Source organism: Struthio camelus, chromosome 1 (assembly GCF_040807025.1).
Source record: "Struthio camelus isolate bStrCam1 chromosome 1, bStrCam1.hap1, whole genome shotgun sequence".
Classification (NCBI taxonomy): domain Eukaryota; kingdom Metazoa; phylum Chordata; class Aves; order Struthioniformes; family Struthionidae; genus Struthio; species Struthio camelus.
The window spans coordinates 64,555,003-64,582,134 of record NC_090942.1 but is presented as its reverse complement, the minus strand read 5'-3'; the positions used below and the strand labels follow the sequence as shown (position 1 = coordinate 64,582,134).

At 46.9% G+C, this 27,132-nt stretch overlaps 1 protein-coding gene across 1 annotated transcript; it reads right to left on the bottom strand.

Moving 5' to 3' along the window:
* Nucleotides 1-62: 62 nt before the first annotated feature.
* SVOPL (SVOP like) lies at nt 63-22,379 on the bottom strand. Its single transcript, XM_068945224.1, has 14 exons — nt 22,301-22,379; nt 21,021-21,112; nt 18,823-18,894; nt 18,203-18,327; nt 16,706-16,769; nt 14,706-14,831; nt 13,096-13,224; nt 10,933-11,006; nt 8,727-8,929; nt 7,325-7,436; nt 6,119-6,200; nt 4,534-4,623; nt 3,829-3,942; nt 63-1,926 (listed from the first exon to the last, which is right to left on the bottom strand). The coding sequence occupies exons 1-14, from the start codon at nt 22,377-22,379 to the stop codon at nt 1,915-1,917; spliced, it is 1,374 nt and encodes a 457-aa protein (XP_068801325.1). The 3' UTR covers nt 63-1,914.
* Nucleotides 22,380-27,132: the final 4,753 nt, after the last annotated feature.

The following is a 27,132-nucleotide window of genomic DNA, read 5'->3' as shown; positions in this document are numbered from 1 at the left end:
TTTCTTCTATTCTTTGAGTAACTTTATTACCTGTAGAGAGCTGCTGTGTCAGTTCTACCACCCATTGTACCAGAAAAAAGGAAGAGAGGTGAAGGAGCAGAAGAAGATTGTGAAGGAGGGCATTCTCACAAAACAAGTGTGATTAGCGCATGCTACAGGAGCAGAGATGAGAAATAAGAGGCATAGCCATTGCAGCACTTGAAGTCTGAAAAATCTAGCAATGCCTGAAAGTCCTAGATACCCTGTCACCAAATGTAGCTGTGCTGCCAGGGGAAGGTGCTGAGCGTTACTGTGGGCCGTAAGTTGCAGGCACAGATTTGTTAGGAGGCTTAATGCATTTGGAGGTGAAGTTAGGCACTTCTATACCTTCACTCTGACCCTGTCCTTACAATGAAAAATACTAGGGAGAGGGGTAGAGATATATTCTTGCAGTCCAGTTACTTCTGTCTGCTTTTGATTCTCACTTAAAAAAAAAAAAAAAAAAACTTTTTGAAATTATGCAGCCAACACTTTAACCAGTCAGAAGAGATTATTTTAGAACTGCAGGCATGTTTCAGTGAGAAATACAGGTGAGCTGTAAGAGTGATTTTTCTCCCCCCGCCCCCTCCCATAGTCATCTTTTCATTCAAGTTTTTCTCTTTTAGTGCTGGAACAGTTTGTAGAACCTACAGTACTATAGTTCAAGATGGAGATGGGAAGAAAGATTAGGAAATACCTCAGTCCGTTCCCCCTTTTCTTCACTCTCCAGATGTGTTTTCATGGGAAAAAATTTCAAAAAAAAAAAAAAGTTACTCTGAAATACAAACTGAGATTGTTATTCTTGGCATTTATCAGCTTGGAGGAAGCAGCTGCAACAAGCAGTGCAGGTGACAGTTCTCCAAAAAGTCAATCATATGGCTCACCAGCTATCCAGCTGGCAGACCTCTTGCGTTAGCTGTAGAGCCAGGCAGGCTGGCCATTTAGTCCATCAGTACTAGATCTGAATGTCCAGATGAGCTCGCAATTTCTATGCTTCATTCTGGCTTACTGGTTTATACAGGGGATGGGTCAGGGATGGCTTTGACTATATCAGCCTGCCACAGCTGCTGTGAGGCCTAGAATGCCTTCATACAGAAAACCATTGGGCAGGTTGCCAAGAGACTTCAAGTTTCAGTAACCCCTGCTTGCCAGCTGCCTCCTGAGAGGCTGATCTGTGTGCTACCATCGAACTGTGTGGGTGAGTGAGCATGAAGGCAAGGCAGTTTTTCAGCAAATTGACTGAGAATTCTGTTAATTCAATGGAAAAATCTAACTCAACTTTAGTCTTCTAGTCTTGAATGTCACCCTAAGAACCTTCAGAAATTGCCTATGTAATGGGGCTTGATATGTTAAATTGACTTGCTATAATGAAGATGATATATGCATAAATATTTGAGGAATGCTATTTTGTTTTCCTAGGGGAGTATTGCATTTGTTCAACCTGCTATGGCAAAGACTATCTACTTGGTGCATTATATTTTTTCCCCTCTGCCTCAATCCGCTGAAGCAAATAAGGATGGTAATCAATACTGATTTTACTCTGCAAGTAAGCTAATCTTTGTACAGAACACTTACTTTTATGGCTGTCATTTTTCCACATTTTTTTTGTGGCATGGCAGTAATAATGGCACTAGTAATGAGTGTAGTAAAAAGTCTTCATCTCTCTGCATGGGATGGGTAGAAGGTATCTTTTTATTGAATCGTAGGAAAGAGTACATATTTGAGAAAATTGGTATTTGTCTATACGAATCGTAGTTCTTACACTGGTCGGTTGCAATTTATTATAATGGAAATGGTATGGAGAAGCAGTCAACATCAAATGCAGCTCACAGGAAATGACAGATTCCAGAGGTTTCTCTCTCTTTTCCTAACCAATCCAACATCAAACACTTGCTTTCATTTAACTTGCTAAGGAGAAAGAAAATAAAAAATTAATAAAATACACATGAAAACCAACGGAAATGGATGCAGGGGAAAATGTATGAGATGTGTCCAAAAAGTCTCCCCTTTGATAGGCTACTCCCATGACTATTTTGAAAGCGGTGGTGATGTCCTAATAAACTGGAAAAGGGTAGATAAACTTTTTTAAATGTCATTGCCTAGATTCCAGAAATATTTTCTTATATATTTATTTTTCATTTAGTTGCAGGCTTAATGTTGAGGTCTGCATCTACAGTCTGGAGTCTTAGTGCTAAATATTGCCATGTTAGAAAGAAGAGAGCTTTGATATATTGTGTGTTAAGTTCTTGTATGGATTGAATAACTGTATTGTGTGAGGCTCTTGGACAATTTGTTCAACAGTCATGATTCAGCAACCGATAAATGACTTTGTATACACAAAATACAATCTCAGAAATGAACATGAGATAAGGGTTACCCAGTTAAACGTAAGATAATGCTCTCTTCTCTCAGCACACAATGAGTTTACATACTTTTTCGCTATCCTTTTGACGTGTGCGTTTACAGGCCAGCGACTAGAGCTGTAGCTCCCGTTTGCCTCAAAGACGATTTCTGCAAAAAAGCTGCAAGTGTATTTTTTGTACTTTATAAGAAAGCTATTGAGTCAAGTCCCCAGGAAAAAAGCCGTCCCATTAAGGACTTGTTTATGCTCCCATTTATCCCAGCCACTGTTAGCCAAAGTTAATCCAACTGTAGCTAACCAAAGCTTTTCTTTTATGTCTAAAGTGGTTTTAAGATGTTTTGCTTTGTAATTATTGTAAACTCAACCATTTTGGGGCTAAGTGGCTCTCTGGCCTCTGTGCATTGGTTGAGTTTTACTCATAGGGGAAGAATAAGTTGTTTTGTCCAAGTCCTTTAAGCTTTGATTTTTTTTTTTTATTTTTTCCCCCCATCTTTTACAGAATGTCATACAGATTGTTTTAAATGACAAAAACATGAGTCCATACTTCTAAAAGATAAGTATTTAAAGAAGCAGACAGTGATTAATGTGTTACTTTTTGGAAAAGCCAAAGGTTAACTGTCATGTGCACCTTGGGAAACATTAGAAGATGTGACCCAATGAACTTAGATCGTATAAATATATTTTAATAGCTTGCTTAAATATCTATTTGCCTCTAGGCTGCTGAAGAACGTGGAGGATCTAGCCCACGGTCTTCTGGCTTATATGGGGAAAGTGGACTGCAGAATAGCATGCAGAGTGATGTGGACACGCTGCACGAGGTGAAAATTTCCCTGCTGGTGTAGCTGAATCAGCCACAATGGCAAAGCTACTCACCATCTCCTGTAAATAGGTTAGTGCTACTTTGTGTAGGGAAGGCTATCCGTATCTAAGCCCACCTTCCACTTTTATCTCTGTGCCTGATCTTTTAGCTAATTGCCTCTGTAGCCTTATAGGAAACACTAAGCACATAACGGACTGCTTAAGTTGGGACTTTTGACTTAGATTTGATGATGATCTGACTTTGGTAGTTTAAGGAGTTTTATGTGCTATCCTCTCTTCCTGCAGCAGAGGTGGCAGAACAGAGTATGCACCTGTGAACCAGCAATGTCAAGGAGGGGCCGGAGATACTAGCAAGGAAGGAATTGCACTCACAAGCTAGCATGCTGGTGGGAAGGAGTTGGGGCTGTGCCAGGCAATCTGGTTTGTTCATTTATGAGAAATGAGCGTAGGCAGCTGGGGTGACAGTACTTTAAGTTGCTGCAACAGCATGTTCCCATGCTCATCTGTCAGTCCTTATTTTGGTGTATGAACCTTCGTGACAGTTTGTGATTCAGTCATAATGCACCCCAATGTAGGAGTTTCTGAATAGTATTTAGATACACAAGAGCCCCTGGAGTGGTCATACAAACCTGCAGTGCCCTGCCCTTGGTCTCAATGGGCAACGTGAACGCAGAGATTGCACACACGATGCACACAGATGCGAAAAGACACAGGGCCCCAATGAAAGAAGCACTCATAAGAACCTGTAGATTTAAAAAAAAAAAAAAAAAAAAAAGACAGACAGACACACCACACACACACACACACACACACACACACACACACACACACAGAGTTCAAGCATCAGTTCACTGTTGTGGGGGCCTGGCAGTTAATTAGGAATTAAAGAGTAGACAAAGGATCACAAACATCTGAGACTCAACAATAGCGAGGAAAAAACAATGTCTTGTGAGTCTAGTGGCTTTCAGAATATAATGTGCTAGCGAGCTAAGCTCTGGGAAGAAATTTATGCAGATCTACATCTGGCAAAGACCACATAAGTACTCTATGCAAACATCACATGAAGAACTAATGAGTTAAAAGTAAAGGGGATTTGAATACCTTACTCCTCCCTCCCTTAGTTTTTTTTTTTTTTTGAACTTCAAGGGCACCTCTCCATGTATTTGATAGCTATATTTAGTGCAAAGTTTGCCAACATATCATTGGCCCGTTTAAGAAAAAAAAGAGTAAAAGCTGCAAATCTATTCTGTGGTGTTAGGAGAAAAGAGCAGTCTAGACCTTTACTGCTCAACAATTGACATCCTGTATTAAGATGATACTAAGAGTGCTTTTACTTGTGATATAAATGGGGCCACCATAGCTCCAACACGGCACAAGGACCCACTTGTTCCCATCCCCAGGGCTCGCATTGTGGTGGGGTAAACCTAGAACAGGACAAAAAGAACTCAAATTACTGCTACAAATCACCATGGTATGTGTCTTTTGTCTGTTTGTCTTCAGAGAGAGATCCCATTACGTTATTGAGGGCAGCTAGTGGGATGAGCTGTGAAAAGGATTAAAGGCTCCTTTCAGTCTCATTTGTGCCATTACAGATCTGCCATCTCTTACTCAAAGTGAAGATTTAGGACAAGCCAATCAAAGCTGGATGTGGTCCCTGTTGGTTTGTTCCCCCCCCCCCCCCCCCCAGACACTTCCCTTCCAGCTGTGGTGGGCCATTCAGGTCAAAGTCATAGAGGGTGGGCCATTCAGGTCGAAGTCATAGAGCTTGGTGCTAAAGAGAGAATTTAATTTATATTGCCAGACCCTATATTTGGAGAACAGGAAAAAAAGTACAATGGCTGTAGCCTTCAAGCCAGTCTATTTGAATAAGCAGCACATCAATGGAGAACACCTTTGTTTGGGAGAAGGAAAAAGAAAAGCAAATCTGGACAAGAAACTTCCAGGCTTAGAGGAATATGTTGTAGACTTTTTTTTTTTTTAACCTCCCCAACACCTGTGCCAGTAAAGCACTTAGGCATGTGCTTTGCTTAAGTTGTATTAATGTCCCATTAATGCCAATAGGTTTTAGCAAGCGTAGTCATTTAAGCCTGCATATAAATACTTGACTGAACAGGACCAAGCCAATGTAGGTAAGGTAACTCAAGAGGAGTTTAGGTATGTGGCTGGAAAGGGGATTTCTACATATGGTTTTTGAGCATTGATGTGCATATTAGTGGTTTATGACATGGCCGTTTCAGCAGCAGTCTTTGTATCAGTAGCATTCAATTCTGGACCATTAAAGGATTAATATTTTTTTAAGGCTGGGGCATTCTTAACTGTAGTGTGCTATTAAAAGTACTGTACAGTATCAGGTTAGCCTAGAGAAGTACTTCTATTTCCTTTTTATCACATAATCTGAAAGGTGGTATGTTTAATTCTGCATTTTTTTTTAATTTTAATGCATACTTAACCCATGGAAGTCATTGCTTCAATTTTTTTGTCTCTTTAATCTGAAAGATTAAAACTATTTGCAGACAGAACACAGCAGTTTCCATTAAGTGATAAAGTATGTATAGAAAAACCTTATATTCTATCTCAATCTTATAAGTGCTAGAAAAGATTCCATTCAGTGGTAGCCTATCTTCTAATTTTCCAGGAGTTGAGGAAGGGGTGGGTTTTTGGAAGTTGCTGATACAAGACATCCTCAAAAACAGCATTTTCCAGCAGCCAACCAACATGCAGCTCAGCAAGGCCACCTGCTCTTGCCATCTCCAACTAGTTTTCTGATTCCTTCTCCCATCTCATAGACAAAAGCAGTATGACCAGAGTTACACAGTTAAGAAAAGTCATTCCAGTTATTAAATATGGCAGCATTGCTGAGTATAGGCAAAAGGGGTTTCATTCACCCAAGCGGCCTAACGTACTGGCAAAAGAACCCACCTCTGCCGTGTAAATGTATATGGTGTTGAAGTTTGCTGAAACCAAGGCACGTAACATGAAGAGAAATCCAGTCATGCCCGCGCTGGAGAGAAAGCAGTATGGAGCAAGAATTAGTATATTAGATCATGTCTCCATGATTGCTGTTCTGTGCTACTGACTGCCCTAAGGCATTTACCAGCTTAATATAAGGGAAAGTGTAAAGAAAAGTTGATAGCTGATGAGTATAAGCTTTCTTTAGTCCAGTAGCAAGGCATATTTGACACCGAGCTATTGCATATTAGCTTCCTTTTAAAGCAAGTTTAGAGGCTGAAGCTGGTGCCTGTTCGCATTATGGTGGCATCTGCCTTCCAGCCTCTCTTTCTGTTTCTCTATAAGAACTATTACACACAAATACGATGGCCAGGCTCAGGCTAGCGATAAGGCAGAGAAAACTGAAAATAATAGCAGCAAACAAGCAGGTGCCTTAATGAGTGACCATAAGCCTCCTGACAGGGGCTCATTTAGTTTAAAGACTCCTAGCAGCGTCCCTCCCCCAGCTTCCCGGTACATCACTGATCCTCCAGGGTTAGTGGCCCACAGGGCAAGGCCACGGGTATAAATCACTGGCTGGCAGCCATCAGGCTACCAGTTAGTTTAAAGGAAACTTTTAACTTGAAAGCCCATTTCAGATGGCTGAGGTCCATACTGACTTCCAGTAACTCTTAAGCTCCATCAGCTTGGGAAGGGTCTTGTAAATCCCCACAAATCAAGATGATAAGTAGAATATTCACTGAAACCTTTTCCTTGGTGACTTGAGCTTCTTTGGAGTGCCTGACTCTACAAGTTAGGAGACATACATAGTAGTGCCAAAGAAGAAAAAAGAGGGAACAGTACAACTTATTTGTAGTGGATGTTGTTTACATTATTTTTTAATTTTCTGGATTACACTGGTTAGCAGCTTGTACGCTTTGGGGAAGACATTTGGGCTCAGTAATATAAATGACTCCCTTGCCACACACACACACCCCTCCTCTCCCCACAGCCTCTGTTGCAATAGCTTTTCTGGGAAGTGCAGGGAGCCAGCTGGAGATTTTTTTTTTCATGTGTACAAGAATTACTGGCTGACCGACTGGTGACCTGAGGCTACCGTAGATACTGCTATCTGCCCATAGTATTGCAAACCGCCCTACCCATCAAGGGCGGCAGCGTGCTGAGCTGGTAGCCTACCTTGAAGTGCAGATATTGAGGAGAAGAAAAAATAGCGCTGTACATGCCATGGTTATACACAGGCTCAGGCGTCTCCCAAGGAAATTGATGCCTAGAGTGTTCAAGGGATTTACTGGAGACAAAAAAAGAAAAAACCCAGAATGTTAGATGACTTAGTTATAATGTATGTCTACGGTTACAGACCTCAGTGCCTTATGCAGTATACCGCAAAACCCCTCATCCCAAGTGCCTACCAAATGCACTATAAAATGTCAACTCCTATCATTCCCTTCCCATACCCAAATCTTGTCATTTGTGCACACTTTCATCTCCTTCCTCGCAGTGGATGGAGCCTATCTGTCTCTGACACTGCTGTGCTGAGCTGAGGCAGGACACTAGCCACAGCCCTGCTGGCTGCTCCCCCTGAGAGCTCCTGTCTCAGGCATGCCTTCTGGAGAGGGACTGAGCTTGCAAACCGTATCTGCCCCGTGCAAGAAAGGTACAGTTTGGTGAGCACCTCCCTGTGCTGCAGGCAGTCAGTGCAGCCACAAGCCTGGGGGGGGGGGGGTCACTGCCTCTGGCCACAGCCCAGTGAAAGCCTTGGGTCCTAGAACGTGCCCTGCTGAGGCCATGCAGGAGCTGAAAGCTAAATGCCCACTTGAGTGCTTTACTGGCCTGGGCCCAGTGTGAGCTGCAAATAGAGGATCCCACATTTCATTGCTTTTTAATGTTTGCCTCCCAGGAGTGTTGAAATACTAAACCTACAAATAGTGCCAAGTTCTTCTAGCTCCTTGGCTGAAAAGGTACCATGCAAACACCTGTGCACTGACCTGTCATCCCCCAGCAGCTCCTGGACAGGCTGTACCAGGAAGCATTTTGTTTTGCTATGGATTCACTGGGCACACTTTGGTGCCCTTTATCGTAGTACTCAGCATAGGGTCTGCTCCTGAGGCTAGTATCTTTTCTAAGGTAAGGCACGTGTGTGGTGCATTCAATTATATGAATATGACTACCTGCAATCCTTGCTTACGTATTAATTTCCGAAAGCTGTGTGTCTCAGAATTTGTTTAGAAGCCAATCTTGGTTCTGGTAATTTAGTACCTGGGCAATTCTGTCTTGGAGTTTCACCAAGACAGCTAGTAGGTACTGACTGCAAAGGAAGTGTGGTGGTGAAAGGACCTGTGCTGTCATCAAAAGTTGCACTACTCACCTGGGGAGAAATGCCCTCTCTTGCCCCTTGCCACCAGCTCATGGCCTATGCGCCAAACCTTCACTTTGAAGACCCTCTGCCTGGCTGTTGCCAGCAACACCGAGGACATGTCAACCCCCTACATGTCATTAAGTGCACGCAAAGTGAAAAGCTTTCCAGAGACTATTAACAGGCTATAAAAAGGGACTGGAAGGCTTGGGGGGGAGGGGTTACATGCAATCTCTCCGACTGTGCTGATGATCATGGTCTGGTAAGCAGAAGGGCCGAATAAGCGACAGTGACATGGGCTCCGGCTCTCCTCGGAGCCATCTCCAGCTTCCTCCCCTGCTGGTGTTGGAGAACCACAGACTAGATCCTGTTCCAGTAATTCAGCGCTGGCCAAGATAACACCATAATAAGCAAAAGCGATGCCAAGCCTGTGGGAAAGAAACAGGGCAATGAAAGGCGAGAACAATGGGGAAGGTCGGGAAATGTTCTGGCACTGAAACACAGCAGGTTTTGGGTACCCCATGACAGACACTCTGTCCCCAACAGTTGGGTTGTGCATCGCAGAGGGCTCTTGTCAATTAGCCAGAGCCCAGCGGTGACTCGTGCACCCACCACATTGATGGGCACCCAGTGCATGGCATTCCTCTGCCTACCTCTCATCCTCTGCAGAAACCACCCAGTTCTCAACTCGTGCATCCACTTGCCCATTAGTGCTGCTCCTTGCTGTGCAGCCAGTAACCTCAGCTACCCAGTGTCCTCTTGGCAGAACAAGCAGGAAACTGTCTTTTTAGGGGGAACCTCACCTTGGCTCTTTCCAAGGCTCTCACGCTGCAGGATCAGGATGGAAGCCTTCATGCTGGCTCCCCACACCATGCACGCTTTCCCCCGGTTTGCCTGTAACCCTCGCCCACATGTCACGCCTCTGCCTCCATAGATGCAGCCACGCAGGCCGAGCGCCTGGTTGCAGGGGCTGGCTGGCTGCACAGGGCTCCAGGGAAGCAAGCTGAGTCTCTGTTGGCACAGGGCAGCCGGGCTGGCTCTATGCAAAGCTACCTGAGGTTCAGCAGGGCGGTAGCTGTGGTTTTGCAGAGCCAGCCCAGTATCCAACCCGCTTGCTGGTCTGCCTGGCTGGTGAGACGCTTGTGCTGTTGTCTTGTGGGGGAGAACGTGCCCCTTCATTTCCTTTCCCTCATGCAGGGCTGTAAATGGAGACATCTTTGAAACTGTCCCTGCCTGGAGGGCCCCGCCCAGGGAGTCTCTAAATCAGATCCTGCTGCTTGGAGCTCACATGTAGCAACTGTCCAGGTTTCAGTCTTTAGCCTTTCTGCACCGCCACTTTCCAAAGGAGTTTTCAGTACTGACTGGCGATGCTCACATCGCACCCTGGCTTTCTGTCAAGAACACCGCATTAGCGATGGCAGCCTTGCTGTGTCATTATCAAGTAATTTGGCATATGCCTAATCATAAGCAGGCCGAGAAATAATTTTCACTCCTTTATCCCCCCCAGCGGTTTTAGAAATAAGCTCCAGCATCCAGGCTATGAAATGAGCTGCCTCGGGACCGTGGCAGGAATGCGAAGAGCACAGAGGAATCAGAAAGGAAACCCCCGGAACACGGCAGTGACTCCTGGGAGAGCAGAGGAGAAAGAAGGATTTAAAAAAAAAAGAAAGATATTTCATAATATTCGTACAAGTTTGGGGAAAAACATAAAAAATTCAAGGCCTGACTTAGCAAGATTTTAGCCAATGAGCTCCCATGGACCCATTATTCATACATTTCCACTCTAGACAGCAAAGTCAATGAAACATATATTAACCACGCATACAGCTCCTGGGAACATTGCATATGAACCTCATCTTCTCTTCAATTTTCATCTTCCCAGGCCAGCGGCATTGCTTACAGTTAATAAGTTTCTGTCCAAGTCCTATTTCACTGATATATTGGCTGGCCTGCAAAGGTGGTACATTTGTCCTCCTCTCAGGAGGAATAAGTCTGCAAACAAAGTGAAACCCAGTTCTGGGCACATCCTTGTCATACACTGCCAGCAGGCGTGAGCTTGCTCTTGCAGCTCTAGCATGGACCACAAGCTCAGTGGCCAGGCTCCGGAGGCGCTAACCTGTCCTGCAGAAAGACTCCTGACTACTTTTACAGTATGCTGTGTTGACAGCCCTTGAAGTCCGTCCTTTTCTGCCTATAGTAAAGCTGACAAACATAAGGTGTTTAAGGTATTGTATGAGAACAGGCAAGCCTGTAGCACCCTGTGCCCTGCACACTCTCCCTCCAGCCACCAGTGCTCAGAGGCTCCTTGAGGCAGAAGTGGTGTCCTTTGAAAGGGCAGAGCCAGTAGGAGACTTCTGCTCCCTGCACACGTTCAAATGAAAGAATGGACTGATAAGGAAGAGAAAAAAGAACAATAAAATGATGTTTTTACCATATGATCCATATTTGCAGAGTGGTTCTTAAGTATTTGGGGTGTATGAGGTCCTTGAATCTTCCTCTTCTTTCCTAGAAAGCAAAGTTTAGAAAAGAGCATCTTTTATATAGGGATGAGTGCTTTGCTGCAGCAACTGGCGCTCCAGGCACCAGCACCCTTTGCTGGTGGGACAGACAGACAGACAGGGCATTGCAGCACCATGCTGGTGGCCTTTCTTCCCAGAGGATGCACACAGGGAGGACTGCAAAGGATGGAGGTGGGGAGAAGACCAGCACGCTGTACATCCGCATCCCCTCCAGCCCCGACAAGACTCCCAGCACTCAGCTCTTGCAGTGATGGGTCGGGGTGCAAGTTGGGCAAAACACTGGATGGAGATGTGGTTGCTCCTACTTGAGCTAATGCTGCTTGGGCTGGCAGTAGCTCCCACTTTGGATGGTCCTGAAGAGGGACCCGGTGTCCAGTGTCGGAGGGCAGACCTTGCCCAGCTTCCTGGGGAAGGGACAGTGGCTGGCCTGCTGTGTAGCTGCATCTCTTCCCATGCTGGGGCTGTGGTGCCCTGAAGGACTCAGCCTATGGACCGGCTTTCGTGCGGGGAGCGCAGGCCTGGGGCCAGCTGCTCTGGACACGGAGCAAGGTGTTGCCTGTTGCCCACGTTTACCTTGCAGGGAGGGCTGAAGTGCCGGTGAGCAGAGAGGCAGGCAAGCACGGGGGGGGGGGGCCTGCATGGCCTGCGGCTCTCCAAGAGCAGGCAGCCGCACTGGCAACCTGCCTCCAAGGGAAGATGAGCTCTCAGGGACGGCTTGGGTTGCCTTTTTTTCCTCCTTATTATTGGTAAAGCCTGGAAGGGTACACAACTAACAAAAACCCTTCACACAGCCAATGCGATTCCATTACATAAATTCAATTAAACTACAGGGAAGCTTTAATCCTAATTAATTCCAATACAATAGCACCATCTTGCATGAATTGCTAAGGACAATGCTTGGTGCCTGTGGGACTGAATAAGCAGCAGAGAGGTCCAGGAAAGGGACTTTAAAAAGCTGGAAAATAATTTTGAGGACCTCTTTGTCCAAGCTTCCTTCCTGGGGGTAAAAGGAGGCACCTGAATAACGGAGAGAAGAGGCACTCCCCATGGTAGTCCTTCCCTCCCAGTCAACAGGGCCCAGATTGATGGTAATAGGGAGCAGCTGGGTGCTCTGGCCCACACCTGCTCTCCCGCCTGCGCGCCCTGACACACACTTGTCAGGCTTGTCAGTTGAGAAGTGATAAACTCCTCTCGTCTGTGAATGATGACCTGATTCCCTTGCAGCCTTTGGGCTCCTGTGTTGCTTGGATGCTTAGAAGAGGTGGAAGCAACAATAGTGTGGGCTGCTTGAAAGGGCCTTGACCCTCTTGGACTGGTCTGGTGACTTCAGAGACTGGGGTATGGGGATCCAGCGCATAAGTGAGGTCAGATGTTGGGAAAAGACCAGGAATGCTAGGAGCTCACTTTATGGGAATCCACCTCAAGAAGCATTTCTATCTGCTTAGAAATGGCAAATAAGTTCCAGAACTTTCAGAAACTAGGTGGTTAGAAATTTTACTAATATCCAAGATGCAACTGACAGTCATTGTACCAGCAACCTGCAGCGGCTTCAGGCCACAGATGAAAGCCTGATCTTCCGCTGTGTTCGCACATAGGTGTTCCCAGTGTTCCCGTTTCTCCTGGGGCAGGCTGGTTGACCTTGCAGGAAGGACCCCTTGCTTTCTGCAACCCGACAGGCCATATTCCCTAGAGGTACTCTGAGGAGCAAATCCTATATCCCATGGTACATTGGGAAACCACTGGGAGTATTGATGAGCAATAAGGAAGAATGCACTCTATGGGGAGCCCTTTTTGTGGTAAAGAAGCAAATCTTTTCTCAGAATAATATTCATCTGAGTGGAAACAAAGAATGTAAAAAAACCCCAAAACCTAGAAAACCCTATTCCAGTTGAGGGCTAAGATTGCTGTCTCTTCAAAAGAAAAATGATACCTTCATCAATAGCCCTTTGGAAAGGAATCAGACACAGAAGGGGAAAAATGCCCAGCAAGACACGCTTGGCAGTCTTGCTTCATGACCTCAAATCTCAGAAATGCAGGAGCGGCGCACAGGAGCAGAGCCCGCAGCTCGCGCTTACATTTGCTGGCTCCCTCAGGACCCCTTCGGGCATTGCCGCGCGGTTCATCTTGGCGATCCTCCGCAGCGTGGCCAGGGCAGCCTCGTCATTTCCCGTGGACACGTTGTACCGAGCAGACTCTGGGATGAACTGAAAGCAGAGGAGAGTTAGAAAGCCTTTCTGCTGGTCTCTTTCCAGTAGATACTGCACAAATATACCTACATGGCTGCCAGTTACACTTCGTGTCCAGAGGGCTGGCTGTATGAGCCAGACAGAGAAATGCATGAGCTAAAAGGTCAATTGCCTTTCCTCCTCCCCAGTCCTGGTGGCACAATGGTCTGGATTTACGCATGGGCTGAGGCCTCCCAGCTCCCCACCGCCCCATGTGGCGGGAAGCTGGCTCTGTCCAGCACGCCCATTTCATGTGCAGGCTCCCAGGGGTCTGCTACTGAGCTGCCTGGGACAACCACGCATGAGGGAGGGAAGCCAAAGACAATGGTTTAAAAGAAAAACCCTACATTTAATTAATTAAAATTTTAAAATGGGATGAGGCACATATCACTCACTCACACCAAAGTCTTAGAACACTCAACGGAATTGTTAAATAAAAAAAAGGAAGACAGGAGTAAGATTTAGGGCCAAATCATTCATCACCAGGATTTGATATTCACCCATCCCTTCTGCTCACCCCAGAATAAAACTTCTTTTTTGGAATGATATATATATATTAAATTTTAAATAATTACATGCATATCACTGAAAATATAAATTTAAGGCAACTTTTTTTTTAGAGTGCTTTATGTTGACTGTGCTTTTATTTTGTTTAGACCAAAAGCTGCCACTACCCATTTTTCCTGGCACAAATAATCAGGGAAATCAAACATCACAGATATGCGAATGGACGTTCTCAGTGATCTTACATTTGACCGCACAGATATCACCACAGATGGACTTATGTGTTCATTCAGGCAAAGACAGGGATTTTACATCCCCATGACTTGCTCACCCAATCGCAACTAAGCACTGTAGTGCCCACTAGCACTATTAGTAGGGATTTTCCACTTCACTTCACAGAAATAAAATGGTCCTTGTGTCCACGGCTGTTATTTCTGACGAATGAATAGACTCGGGGAAGACACATCTTGGCTAAGATGCTAGTTTGCGGCTAAGTTCTTTATTGAGGCTTCTTTGCTCGATCCTAGTAAATTTAAAGACTGAAAAGAGTGTGCTGGGGCCAGCACTAGACTGAAGGTATTAGCGGTCATGGTTTCTTGCATACCCTATCTAGCCTGTCCTTGTCTCAACGTTGTTACCGCAGTCTCTCAGTACCACTGGCAGGACTCCACACCAGTGTCCATGGACCTGGGGGTGGGGGGAAGGGGGGGCCACAGTGAGGTAGTAAAGCTGGAGGCAGCAGCTGTCTCCTGCTGGGCAACATCTCCCTGGCAACCGGTCCACGTGTGCAAGACCTTCTCAAATCTCCCTGTACAAGAGGGCTGCGGTGCTAAAGCAAGGACCCCATGGCAGGCCTGGGCTTGCGCACTGCGGAGGACAATGCCTCTTGGTGGCTATGGGAGGACACTAGGCCCAATGCAGTGCTGTGGCCAAGAGGGCAAAAAGGGTCTCCTTACCTTGAACACCAGGATGAGGACGATGCCAGGAATGGAGGCAATTCTGACCAGCCACCGCCAGCCGATGGTTGGGTTGACCACTGATGCCAGGCCAATGATTAACAAGGAGCCTGCCAACCAAAACACCTTCCCAAATACAAATCAAGAGGTTAAAATAAATGAACACATGGCAGTGATTTGTTTATTTTCATCCCTTATGGCTCATTCCCTGGATACATCAAGATTTCTACTGGGGAGAGCTGCAGTTCAAACTGAGCCATCCTGTGACTGTCTGTGAAGCTGAATTTGGTTTGAAGGAAAGAGGGAAAGATGAGGTTTTGGGGACAGATGTCTGAAGATAGTTTTAATTAGCTCTGGATAAAAACATATAACTTGCTGTGGCCATCATTGTACATAAAACCCTTCTATTCGCTTCTTTTGTCCTTCCACTCTCTTCTCTGCTAATGTTCATGCCTATGACTTTTTCTCTTGTCTGAATCTCTGTGGGAAGCAGTAGTTTTACAAGCAACAAAGGCAATAATAGGCCAGCTTTCCACTGCTGGAAGTTGATGGGTCTCCAGTGGACTCAATGCCAGTTTATACCAATGGAGAATCTGGCCCCAGATCTGCAAGTACATTCCTCCCTAAAGTTCACTTGTAGCCATTAGGAAAAGTGTTCTTTTTAGTCACACAAAGGATTTAAGTCAATACAAAGCACAAACAAATTCATAAAAGCCACAGCCAGTTCATGAGCAATCTGTGGGCAGAAATAATGGATTTTTGGAGAGAAATACAAGATTATTCTTTTTTATAAATCTTCCTGTTTCTGATGACACTTTGGTAATGAAGCCCTGAGATCAAACAGAGAATAATTAAAAACAAATTATCCTGGCCACCAAGACCAGATACAAACACTCTTGGTCCAACAGTCAGACAAATTCATATGTTCAGTGAAGTCTTCCCAGATAATTTGCACATGCATAAAGCGCCCATTGCAGAGCAAAAGCAAAAATCTAGAGCAAGAAATAACTCCAGTCATGCTTACCATGATCTTTCCCCAACAAGTGGTCACAACCCTTCCCAGCACATCTCAGGCCTAACTTATAACAATTTATGCTAGCCCTCTGCTGAGCAAAGCAGCATGAGCAGGGACATCGAGGGGCACGAATTTGGGACTCCCTACAAATTTTGGGACACTTCCCACAAATGTGGGAATTGCTTCATTAATCATGTGCTATTGCTATGGTTATCCTACCTAACATGAGCCCCCCACCCCCCCCACCAAATAGCAATATGAGTTGTCAAGCTGCCCCAGCCTCAAGGGCACCTCCTCAGCCCGCCTCGCTTTTGGCCAGTGTCTGCATGGCTCTTTTCCCCCATGGACCCCAGACAGAGCCCCAGGCTCCTGATCCATCTACCTCAGCGGGAGACTCAAAGGAATGTGGGGTGAACCCAGGCCTAAAGGCATAAGCAAAGCTGAGATGGGAACGCCCTCTACCCAGGGCTGGCCTCGCGTTTGGCACTGCAGCTGGTTTCCAGCTGAGAGCTGGCTGTCCTCCCCAGCCCCCCCGGTAGGGAGCATGGCAATAAGGACGTTCCTCCTGCGGTTTCATGCTTACAGCACTACTCCGGCATGAGCTGTTGCTGCTGACCCCCCCCCCCCCACTCCTGACTGACAGCCTGTCAACGCTGACCCCATTAAAGCAGGCAACACAGTTATCAATAGGGTAACCAGAAGGTTGGATGTCAGCTGTCACTCAAAGTCCCTATGCGACGTTTGGAACATCCAATTATTTGAGAAGAAATTGCTTCTCTTCTGCACACAAGTATCTACGTACATGTTTAATAATGCAGAGTATACACTCTGGGGCATCGAAGGCAGAAGACACTTGCTCTGCCCAAGATAAATGCAGATTGTGTGGGACAAAGGCTGACTTGCTGGAGATCACGTTTCTAGACAGCAGCCAGACAAATCTCCTGGGACTCTGGGCTAGAAGGAACAGCAACAAACTCACACATACCTGAGATAAGGGCAACATGTATCCTCGATATTTGGTAGGCAAAAATTCTGTTTTTATGATAAGCCTAGCAAAAAGGAAAAGACATGCAGAAAGACAGAGAGTCAATGAGAATTTCTATACTAGTCCAATATCAGTTCAGCTCATTGTTATTTCTATTGTTAGACGCTACGGCCAGTAGCCTGCGTTGACAACCCCTCTCCCATCACTGATCAACCAGAAATGGGTGACCGCACTCCACATCTCCTCCTCAGGCGCTCTGCCTTAGGAAAAGCGTTGAAAGATCAAGCATTCATACCACCCCGCAACAGCTTTACTATCAGGAAGGTCTGCTTCCTTTAAAATCTCAGCTCCCACATCTGTTCGCATGGGCCCGAGCTCCTTGCCCCACAGCCAGCAGCACCCTGTGCCCACCGCAGCAGGCACCAAGGGCGTCTCACCAGCACCATGCACCCTTACTTCAACATGGGCTTTGAGGAAGGAGAACCATGGAAGATGCTGAAATTCTGGATTTGTTCCCACTGACAAAGTTGAAAGAAACAATTCATTTTTGCAAGGCTCCTAGTGAAATTGCTTTTAATATTGTGAATTTTATTATCCTTCTGCCTCACCTCCCCATTTCCTCCCAACAGGAAAACAGGTTTACATTTAAGTGAGTGAGAACGTTCTACATCAGTTCAAGAAGAATCTGTTACTTACGCAGAATTGCTGTGACTATTTTTTACGGTGAAGCTGCCTTCACTCATCTATTACCTGTCTAACTATTTTTATAATCTATGTGTTTAATAATCCTTCTGTCATTGATTTAATACAAACCAGCTGTCCCGTCTACTCCAAGGCTCATGAGTGCTTGGGAATTTCAATTTAGGTAGAGTGACAGGGATTCTATGAAATTACAGAATGGCTTTTTTTTTTTTTTTCTTTTAAGGAGATGTGGGAATTTCCTCCCATTTCCTCTTCTGGCCCCCTCAGAGGCCCCTTCCTGGCTGTCTCCTCTAGGTCACAGCCCAGGACCAGCTTATCAGGCTGCGTGCAAGAGCAACCAGGCACTATGTTGGAGGTCAGCCACAAGGAAGTGAAGAGCCTTTCTGGCTTTAACCAGGGAATTCAGCCCCTCTGGGTCTGAGGGTGCTTTGTCTAAAGAAGAAAAGTGGAGTCATGCTCTCATTTTTTTGGAAGCAGAGTCTCACATAATGAGCCCAAATGTGGGTGCCCCACATCAACAGGGCACCTGCTGGCCCTTTCGCCTTTGATACAGCTAATTCAGTTCCATTTACTTTCTTTACATTCCCCACTTAACCCCGAAGAAAATAACGCACTGAAAAAGGTGCATTTCCATTCCTAAGGCCTTTCCCCTCCTTCCCTCCGCCCTCCCTCCTCCTTTTCCTCCCTCTCAGTTTCCAGCTGGTGCCATTGGCCCAAGGAGCGCACACCTCACCCTTGCCCCAGTGAAGCTTTGGTTGCCGTGTCAGGGCCACGAGGCTTGAAGTTTCCTCTTACCCTTGTGCGTGACCCGACACGCCACCGCCTACCATGGTCCTCAGGAACACAAACCAGATGTAGGATGGGGAAAACGAGGTCAGCAGGGAGAAATAGGCCCCCCAGAGGAAGGAGAGCAGCAGAATCTGGAAGGGTAAAATCAGGGTCACAAACCAAGGGCTCAGTTCAGGGTAACCTCTCTGTTCAGGGCTGCGCTCCCAATATTCGGACTGCTTTCCGGGGCCAGGGCATGAGGTAAGGAAGAAGCCAGGTGATTTCACGCTTGGCAGAGGATGGGTATTGCAGTGCTTACTTTCATGGCGTCTGGCTTTCTACCATGAGAGAGAGCCAGTTTCCACTGCAGTGGTGCAGATCTGCTCCTGGGGAGGCTGTGGGAAGGGCTGGCACATGTCTGAGGGGTTTTGAGCCCCGTGCTGGGGCTATCTTCGTGCTGCGCTTTAGGCACCCACATTTTAAAGTTGCTCAAATCCTCACTGCAGTTGTGTCTTATGTGGTGAAGAGGATAAATGACAGCAGCTCCTTCATGGGCCTGCTCAGGTAGCTTCAGTGAACCTGTGGTAGGTGCTGCTCTGGGTCCTGCGGGATCAGTAGAAGTAGGCACAACCCTGGTGCTCACTCACCTTCCAGCGGCCGTACCTGTCAGCCAGGAGCCCAAGGACAATGCTGAAGACCATGTAGCCGAAAAACACCATCTACAAAGAATTGAAATATGGCCTGAAATAGCCAGCTATGGAGTGTCCACTCCTGGCCAGATCTGGTGGCTCTGCTCTTAAAACTGAGGGGGAGCAATGTTTTCTAAACAGTAGGATAAACTGCAATGCCCAGAGCCACGTGTAAAGGTCAGCCATGTGGCTTTTGGGGGATCACCATCCTCCACATGGGCCCTCACTGTTTAGATCCTCAAAATAAAGGATGGCAAGGCTTTCAAAAAAAGAGTAAGGGGAGAAAGGCTGGTTTTCGCATTGTGGCTCTGGACTCAGATGTGCGCTCACTTCACCTCATTTTCTGCATTTGTAGCGTTGTGGCCCTATTTTCTCCCTCGAAAGGCGGCCCTAGTAACTCAGTCGTTTCTCAGTTCTGGCTGTGGCAGGATGGAAGAGGGAAAGAGGAGGAAACCAATAAAGCTGAAGTTGGCATTTTCAGATAAGGTACAGCTAAGCCTGTCATTACCTTAACACCTGAGCTCCTCACTGCCCAGGAAATGTGCTTTAAAACAAGGCCAGTGACGGTGTCCCTGACAATGCTCACATAGCAGACAAGCGGGGCGGCACAAGTCACTCACCGTTGTCACTAAAGCCACCTGCCAGTCTTGAAGATGCCACTCGCATCGGATGAGAGGGGAAACAACAGCTATTAGCATGATCTCCATGGCTTCAGCCACCTTTGGGGACAAACGTTCATGTTAGCAAGCAAGGGCTGCTCCAAGGAACAGGCTGAGCCTCCACTCTCAGTCATGTCGAGCCTGCAGACACGTCAGGCCCATCATTTCCAGGCAGTTCACTGCGTGCGTAAAGCCCCATCTGAGAGGATATGCAGGGAGAACGGAGGCATTATCAGCCCCCAGCCTGTGGCACAGTTTGAGGGGAGAAAGCCCCACTGCAAATACCTCTGCTGTTTGCATGCTGAGCCACGCAGCAGTGGTGGTACAGGTAGCTCTCAGCAAGACCAAATCATGCTGGGGCTAAGCCATGTTGCTGGCCTTTCCGCTGCTTACCAGCACTGCAGCTGAACCACAGCGGTGGAGGGTGTCCATGCTCCTACTTATCATGAGTGCAAGGTAAGACAGAGCATCTCAGACCTCAGCCATCTAAGCTGAATCCAAGACCTTGACCTTGTGCATGCCACAGAGCAGGAACATGCCCATGGGCTGTGTGCCCGGCTGGCGTACAGGTACTGTTGACTGTGGTAAATTGGCCATGGTCTGAGCCCTGTGACTGCTCAGGAAGATGGAGCGAGGGTGATGGGGAGAGGAAAGGGGAGGTAAGAAAGTGGGTATCTAGACATAGTGTGTGTCTAGAAGGGCTGGAAAGGCTCATCCTTTGCAGAGGAGGATATCTTCCAGCAGCGTTAGCGGAAGATCTTCAACAGTCTTCTGAAACCAAGCTGCTTAGCTAGGTACCCAGCTGTGGACTTGGGCATCTAACTCACAGATGACCCCGTAAATAAATATCAGTAAATCAGTACAGTGCTGCATTGGCCCAATGGTTGTTTCCCACTAGCAGCTGGCTTTAGTTAAGAAATGAGCCCATCGTTCACGCGCAGCTAGCGGCCTTGAAGTGATCCTAGTGAATGCATCTCCATCACACCTTTAGCCCCAGGATGGTGTCAGGCTTGTGCCCCAGGTCCCAAAACAGCTACACCATTAATGGAGGACCCTGGCCCTCAGGAAATTCTTTGGGGAGCCAAGAGCAAGAGAGGGGGCAGCCCTCTCTGCCAGGCTGCACAGGGTCTGATTGTCATGGGGACAGCATGAAAAACATGGCTGGGAGGCTCAATACAAGTACTCAAACAGGACTGAAGAAATACCCTGTTGGCGCTGCCTGGTGGGACAGTGCTCCACCACTGCTCCAGGGCAGAGGAGGCATAAGGATGCTCTGGACCAACCTGCTGAGTTTTGCCCTGAAATAGGTGTGACACAGGCACAGGCAGATACTAGTTTCGGCTGGAGAAAATACAGAAATGCTGCTTAAGAAACTACATGTGAAAAAAAAATGGACTGCAGTATTAGCACTTGGTGCCTACAATTATTACTGCACAGCAGTAAGGGCAATGAGAAAAGCATTTCTTAGGATTAATATAGATGGCTGCAGAAACCTACACCAGTGCTTCCCATAATGAGGAAAAGTGCTATGTGGAACCTCCCAAACCCAATGGTTTCCACAGCTTCTTCCACTGTAAACGTCTTCTGCCCTGAACAGTAATGGAAAAGAAAGACAGACACACACACACAAAAAAAAAAAAAATTAGCAGTGAAATTGTACCTCATCAGATCTTTCTGAAATGTGATTTTTTTTTTCATGTTACTCTGGGGCTGTGCCAGAAAAACCAATTGGCAACAGGCAGTAATTGCAGGTACTGTCCATTAACTGAACAGCCCCTGGGCATGCTGGTGGTTGGGTGCTTCAGGGACTAGCTAAAAAAACAGCTAGAGGAGGGGGCCATGCATGGGAGGAAGGCTAATCTCGCCCCCCCCCCCCCCGGCCTTGGCCTTCCTAGCCTTGTCCTGAGCGACCGTGGGGGTTTCAGAAACCTGTGGCTGAGGTGATGAGCCGTGTCTCTGGGCAACTATCTGCTCCCTTCCCCTGCCCAAACTGCCTCGCACTTGGTCCCCCTCCGCGCTGGCCGGGGGAAGAGTCCAGGCTGGCACGGCGGGAGCCAGGCATCTCAGCCCTGCCACCCCTGCAAGGTTTACAGCCGCAGCTGATGGACACCGTCGGGGGCTCCAGGCTCAGCCTCGTCTCCTGGGAGCTCATTGCCGACTTTGTTTCCCCATTTCAGGAGTCAACACAATACAGCTCAAGACTAGGGCAGGAACAGCTTTATAAATAGACCCGGTAGAAAGCTGTCTGTGTATGAATACTTTTTAGCTCTTATTTAAGTAAAGTCAGAGCTGAGTAAATTTTTCTGTCAGCCCATTTATCTCGGAGCTAAGTCAGTTCAAACCAATCAACATTATTTGTGAAATTGAACTGAACTTGCTGAAGAGTTTCAGAGGAAATTTTTTTTTCTGCCAATTCAGAACTTGCTGTTTTGATGCTTTTCTACAATTTTTTTTTCATTTTAAAATCCTTTTGAGATAGAATATATTTTTTTTTCCCTAAAAATAAATGATCCAAAATGAGAGAATCCTTTGATTTCTGGTAGAATAAAACATTAACACATAATGGAGGAGTGAGAAAACCCAGGGCAGCCAGCTCTTCCTGCAGCCATAGACAGCAGCTGCTAGTCTGGTAGCTGTGACAAGAGAGGAAGTGTATGGAGCTGGTGCCATGTACTGAGGTTGCAGGTAACAGGCACACTGGGAGTCTGGGACCCTCCCTTTACCCCATCTGAAGTGAACTGACCCCATAATCTCTGGTCCTGCCATTACAAACCCACCTTTTGGGGGATCTTGTCTTGCTGTACAGATTTCTTCCAAGCCAATAGCATTTGTTGCCTCTTTCGGTGCATTGGCCATCTCAACTCCTGCTGGGTCCGCAGTCCAAGCGAGGAAGGCTGGGGTTTACCTGGGAATCCTGCGGGCAGCCACAAAGCTATCTTGGCAAAAAGCCAGTAAAGCAGCTTTCCATACAGCACTGGATGGGCTCAGAAATGCTCAGCCATGGATTCATTTTAGATAGGTGTTAGGAGATGTCTTCTCTCTCCTCGTACCACATTTTTTTGCCAAAATTATATGGATGCAAAGTGATTTAGGTGAACTGATAAAGATCAGTAATCACTGGCTGTTTTTACAGAAAGTCCAGGAAATGGCCTAGGGGAGACCCAAGACCTGCCAGTGCAAGAGCACGTGAAATGTCTTTCCCAAACTATAGGCGATGAGCACCTGCAGAAACACAGCAGCAGCCAAAAGATGCTGCGTCTTCAATGGGCAAGGAGGCACGTGCTGGTAGTAGCTAGCCTCTGTTCAAGATCAAAATTCCCCCTTGTTTGGAGCCAGGAGCTGGGTGAGCAGCAGGGCCCTACCCTCGCATGCCCCTGCATAGCCATGCAACGCATGCAGCCTTGCAACTCCTCATCCAACCTGTAGAGCTCAGTGCCAGCACTTCCCATAGCAAACGTGATCCTCAGCCTCATCCACGCTGCACTAGTCCCCACTGCCTTATGTCAGCAAGGAACAGAGCCACGAGTTCTAGCTTGCAATGAGGCAAAACCAGCTTTTTCCCCTTAAGTTTCTAGTTTTTAACACTAGGTCCTCTGGTTTGATCACAGACTCTTTTTCCAGTCAGAAAAGTTCATCTTAATCCTACGGCTGGGATTAAGCACACCACATGCTGTAACTCCCAAGCTTTCCTGCTGTGCGCATGCTTGGACACTTGGGTTGGGGGGTTCAGCCCTGCTTAAATTTAACGACAGCCTCTCCTTTGGCCTCCCTCAAGGTTGCCAGACTTGGCCAAGGGAAGCAACCAGTGCCACCCACCTGCAGCAGATCAGGCAAGGGGTACTGAGGGGAATGGCCCAAGTGAGACAAGGAAGCTAAGGCAGGCCAACGCTCCAGAGTTAAAGATTGGGAACATCTAAAAAAGGTGACAAAAACATCGGCTGAGCTAGAGGCCAGCACAAACACCAAAAGCACAGAGTAGGCTATGCACAGGCTGGATATATTAAAAGCATTACATGGAGATTCAGTTATAAACAGTTAATTAAGGGCTAATAGTAGCCCTTAATAGGCTATTATTATGCTACAATAATAGTAGCCCCAGATTAGTTGATCAGGTCCTATACTGGGATGTTGCTGCTACAGATCATTAAAGTCCGGCATCCAAGAAGTTGTCTTGGATGTTGCTCACAAGTATCTCTCAGCAGCATCCTCTGCAGCAGTGATACCTCCCACCAGCACATGGTGCTACCAGCTATCACCTTGGTCATCAGCTATAAACCATTTCTAAGTAAGTGGAACGAGCTCAATAGCAACCAAAAAGCGGCAGCTGTGAGAACCCATGAGACTATGCTATGTGACTGAATCACTAAAGGCTTTGCAATAATGAAATCTGGGGACCTACTTTTCTCCCTTTACCATTCCTTTATGCTCAGAGACCTGTAAACACACCCTGCCCTGAGTTGCCGTGTCATGGCCGGGTCTTGCTAAAGAGCTGCTCTCCTCCGAAGCACACAGCGGGCCCTTGGGCTGCGGCACTGTGAAAGCCCAGCACTGGGATAGGTGGATAAATTTTGCTGAGAGGTGCTGGATCGTGTCACTGCTGTGCAGCCAGTGGGTGCCTCAGCAGCAGCAGCTCTATGCCACATGCCACCCTGCCAGTAAGTGCTGCTGCTTTTCCAGAAACCAGGCAGAAATGCCTGTCTCCACCACTGCTGTGCGGGACATCCCTGGTGAGGCCAGACAGGAACTATGGGAGACCCACATGGGTCTCCAACAGCAGCTGGTAGGATAACTGCTGTAGCACCCCAAATAACACTGGAAATTATGTTCTGGCACCTGCATTCCCCATCTGACTGGGATATTGGGGCAAAATGTACTCATCCATAACCAGACAAGAACCTGCCAGTCCCTGGCACTGTACTCTCTACAACAGCATTTATGTCTGAAAGGCAGAGATTTAGGTGCAACACTTTAACAAGCCTCCCAATGATTCCCAGTGAATGCCTAGTTTGCTCTTCCCAAACGTTTGCAGCCCTGTTTGTCCAGCTTGTCTAACACACCTCTTTGGGGAGTCACAAGGCAGAGTTTCTTACTATTTGTAAATCACACAGAAAACATTCAATGCCATTTACATGAGCCAAAAGAACAGCAGTAACAAAGCTGCAGCTGGCAGGGAAAATAGCAGTCCTCCATCTGAAGGGACCGATGAAGAGAGCAGAGAAACCACTGCTGGGACCCAGCAGCAAGACGAGATGACCCCACGCAAGAGGCTGCAAGGCAGGCGACGAAGGAGGGTCGGCAGCAGGCACAGCATATACAACGCTGCTCGTGGGACCAGCTGGGAATTTTGTCAGTGAAATCACAGAGCTTCTGCACACAACGTAAAAACGATCAGACACCTCCACTCGATTTGATCTTTTTTTTTTTTGTTTTTTGTTTGAGTAAAGCTTTCTTACCTCAGAAAAATCTCTGGCACCAGCCTTCCCTCCTTTCCGGCTATATTATTTCAGGTGAGCTATTTTCTTTCTCTTGCAGTGGCTACGCTGTGGGGTTGGGGTCCGGCTGCCGGGGATGAGGTCTGGTGCCTCCCCACTGCAGGCAGGGTGCCCTGGCAGGTGCGCCCTGCTCCCCTGCCCACGGATATGTTTGCACAGCCTTCCCGCTGCAGGACCGTGCTCACCTGCCCCTTCTTAAAGGGATGACTCCGCCGCCGCAGAAACGCAGCGGACGCATCCCTGCGGCGACGCCAGCGAGGTCTCAGCTCGAGCAGCGGACGAGGCTCCCCGAGGCACAGCCAAGGGTACCGCCAGCTTCATACACTTGTTATTCAAGAAGTGCAGGAGAGCTGTCACAGCTTCCCCTCAACCTGCTCAGCGCGGGGGCCATCACCCTGAAGAAAACGGGGCCTGCGTCACCCCCCTGGATTTCCCAGCTGAATACCAAACTGCACCACAGCAATCCCGACTTCACCATGCAGCAGGTCTGAGTGCGATGAGTTACGCTGGCCGGTAAATCTGAGTTATGGCGGGTACGTGCTCTTGGTTAAGAGGGAGTATGTTGACTTTTGCTGCTCAAGTGTGTGAGTCCTGGCTTCAGTTTCTCCCTGTGAAGACACTGGGGTGATTTTTGTCTCTTTTCCCCTAAGGGTTCCTCAAATCCTTTTTTTTTTTTTTTTTGAAATCTGAACACTGAGCTGGCAGCAATGCTGTAATAGTTTTCTCAAAGCATGCAACTCTTGTACTGAATCTCATGCTTCCACACATCAGGAAGGCATTTGCTACCAGCCAACATATGCTATTTCATAGCACTATTTTACATTTTCCTTTTAATAATATCTAATATTCAGTAACAGCCATTATTGGCAACTGCTGAACTAGATGCATGATCCAGGCTGCCAGATTTCTGCTGTTACGTTTTTATTGCAAAAACACAGATGAAATCACAGAACGGTACGGACGTTCTGGTGTTCCAGCTTCCCAAGGCAGGAGGGGAAAAAATACCGACCAAAATATTGTGAAATTCTTTGTCGCACACTTGTGCTTTCAGGCCCAGGTGTGCTATCCCTGCCAACAGGACACTGGGACTGAACAAAGGGATGCTGTGTCTATTATTTTTTTTTAATCGCGTCATGATACTTTAGTTATTTGCAACAGAAATATCAAGATTGGTCTGAGCAAAGTGTGAGTGGAAACACACAGCCTGTGCCTTTAATCTTCCTTTTACCCCAACAGGAAGATAGACTATAGCCATGAGACACCCTAAATGAAGACACAGAGATGGGGGGCAGCAACCTTGCCTAAGATTTGTGAAAGATGGAGCGAACAAAAGTCTGAGGCATAAAGACTATCGACTCGTAAAGGGTACAAAAGGTCTATCTAAAAAGCAGTTCCTCATCACCTCTAAAGAAGGACCTAAGAGACAAGAGAACATGGTAGCTTGTGTCCCTCTCCTCCAAGTCACCACAAGAAATCCCAGCAGGAGGGCCTCAACACACACCTCTGGCTCTTCTGAGTATGAGTACAAAAACTGAGAAGAGAGTGAGGGTGAGTTATTGAAACCAGTTTTGTTTAAACTCGTTATCATTTTCCCCTCCTACATAATCACACATAGAGGGTATTTTTTTTCACATTAATTTCCTACAATACGATGTAACTCATGTCACCAGCACTCAAAAACAAACAACTTCCTAGCAGTGGGATGAACTTTGGATCCACAGGTCCTGTACCACATGGTATAGCAGTCATTCCTCCCTAGACCCAGATCCTGAATTCACTCCAGAGGTGCACGCTGAGGTCGTTACTTGGTAAAAATTCCCAGCAAGGTAATTGGAAGTCATACCTCCTCCAGCAACGCGTAAAGTCCAGATAAAGACAATAGGGTGTTGCACCAAGGCGTGCTAGTCTACAGCAATGATCTTTGCTGGACCTGCCCACATCTGGTGGCCACGTTCACAGCATGAGTGAGAAAACACAGTCCCTTTCAGCATAGAGGCTGTGCAGGGGAATAGGCAGTCAACGCTCCTGTTCCAAAATCCTCCTCACCTTCTGTAGGAAATTTTTTTTAAAAAACAAGGCACTCTGGAACATTTTGGGGAATTTAAATAAGTCTTACA

Bases quoted from the DNA above. Each gene is read 5' to 3' on its own strand.
- SVOPL (XM_068945224.1), bottom strand. From the start codon at position 22,379: ATGGCCAATGCACCGAAAGAGGCAACAAATGCTATTGGCTTGGAAGAA. The intron at 18,328-18,822 runs GTGAGTGAGCAC...TTACCCTTCCAG, and splicing joins ACAGGTACGGCCGCTGGAAG to ATTCTGCTGCTCTCCTTCCT. The intron at 3,943-4,533 runs GTAAAAGCACTC...TTAAATCTACAG, and splicing joins TGGCCCCATTTATATCACAA to GTTCTTATGAGTGCTTCTTT.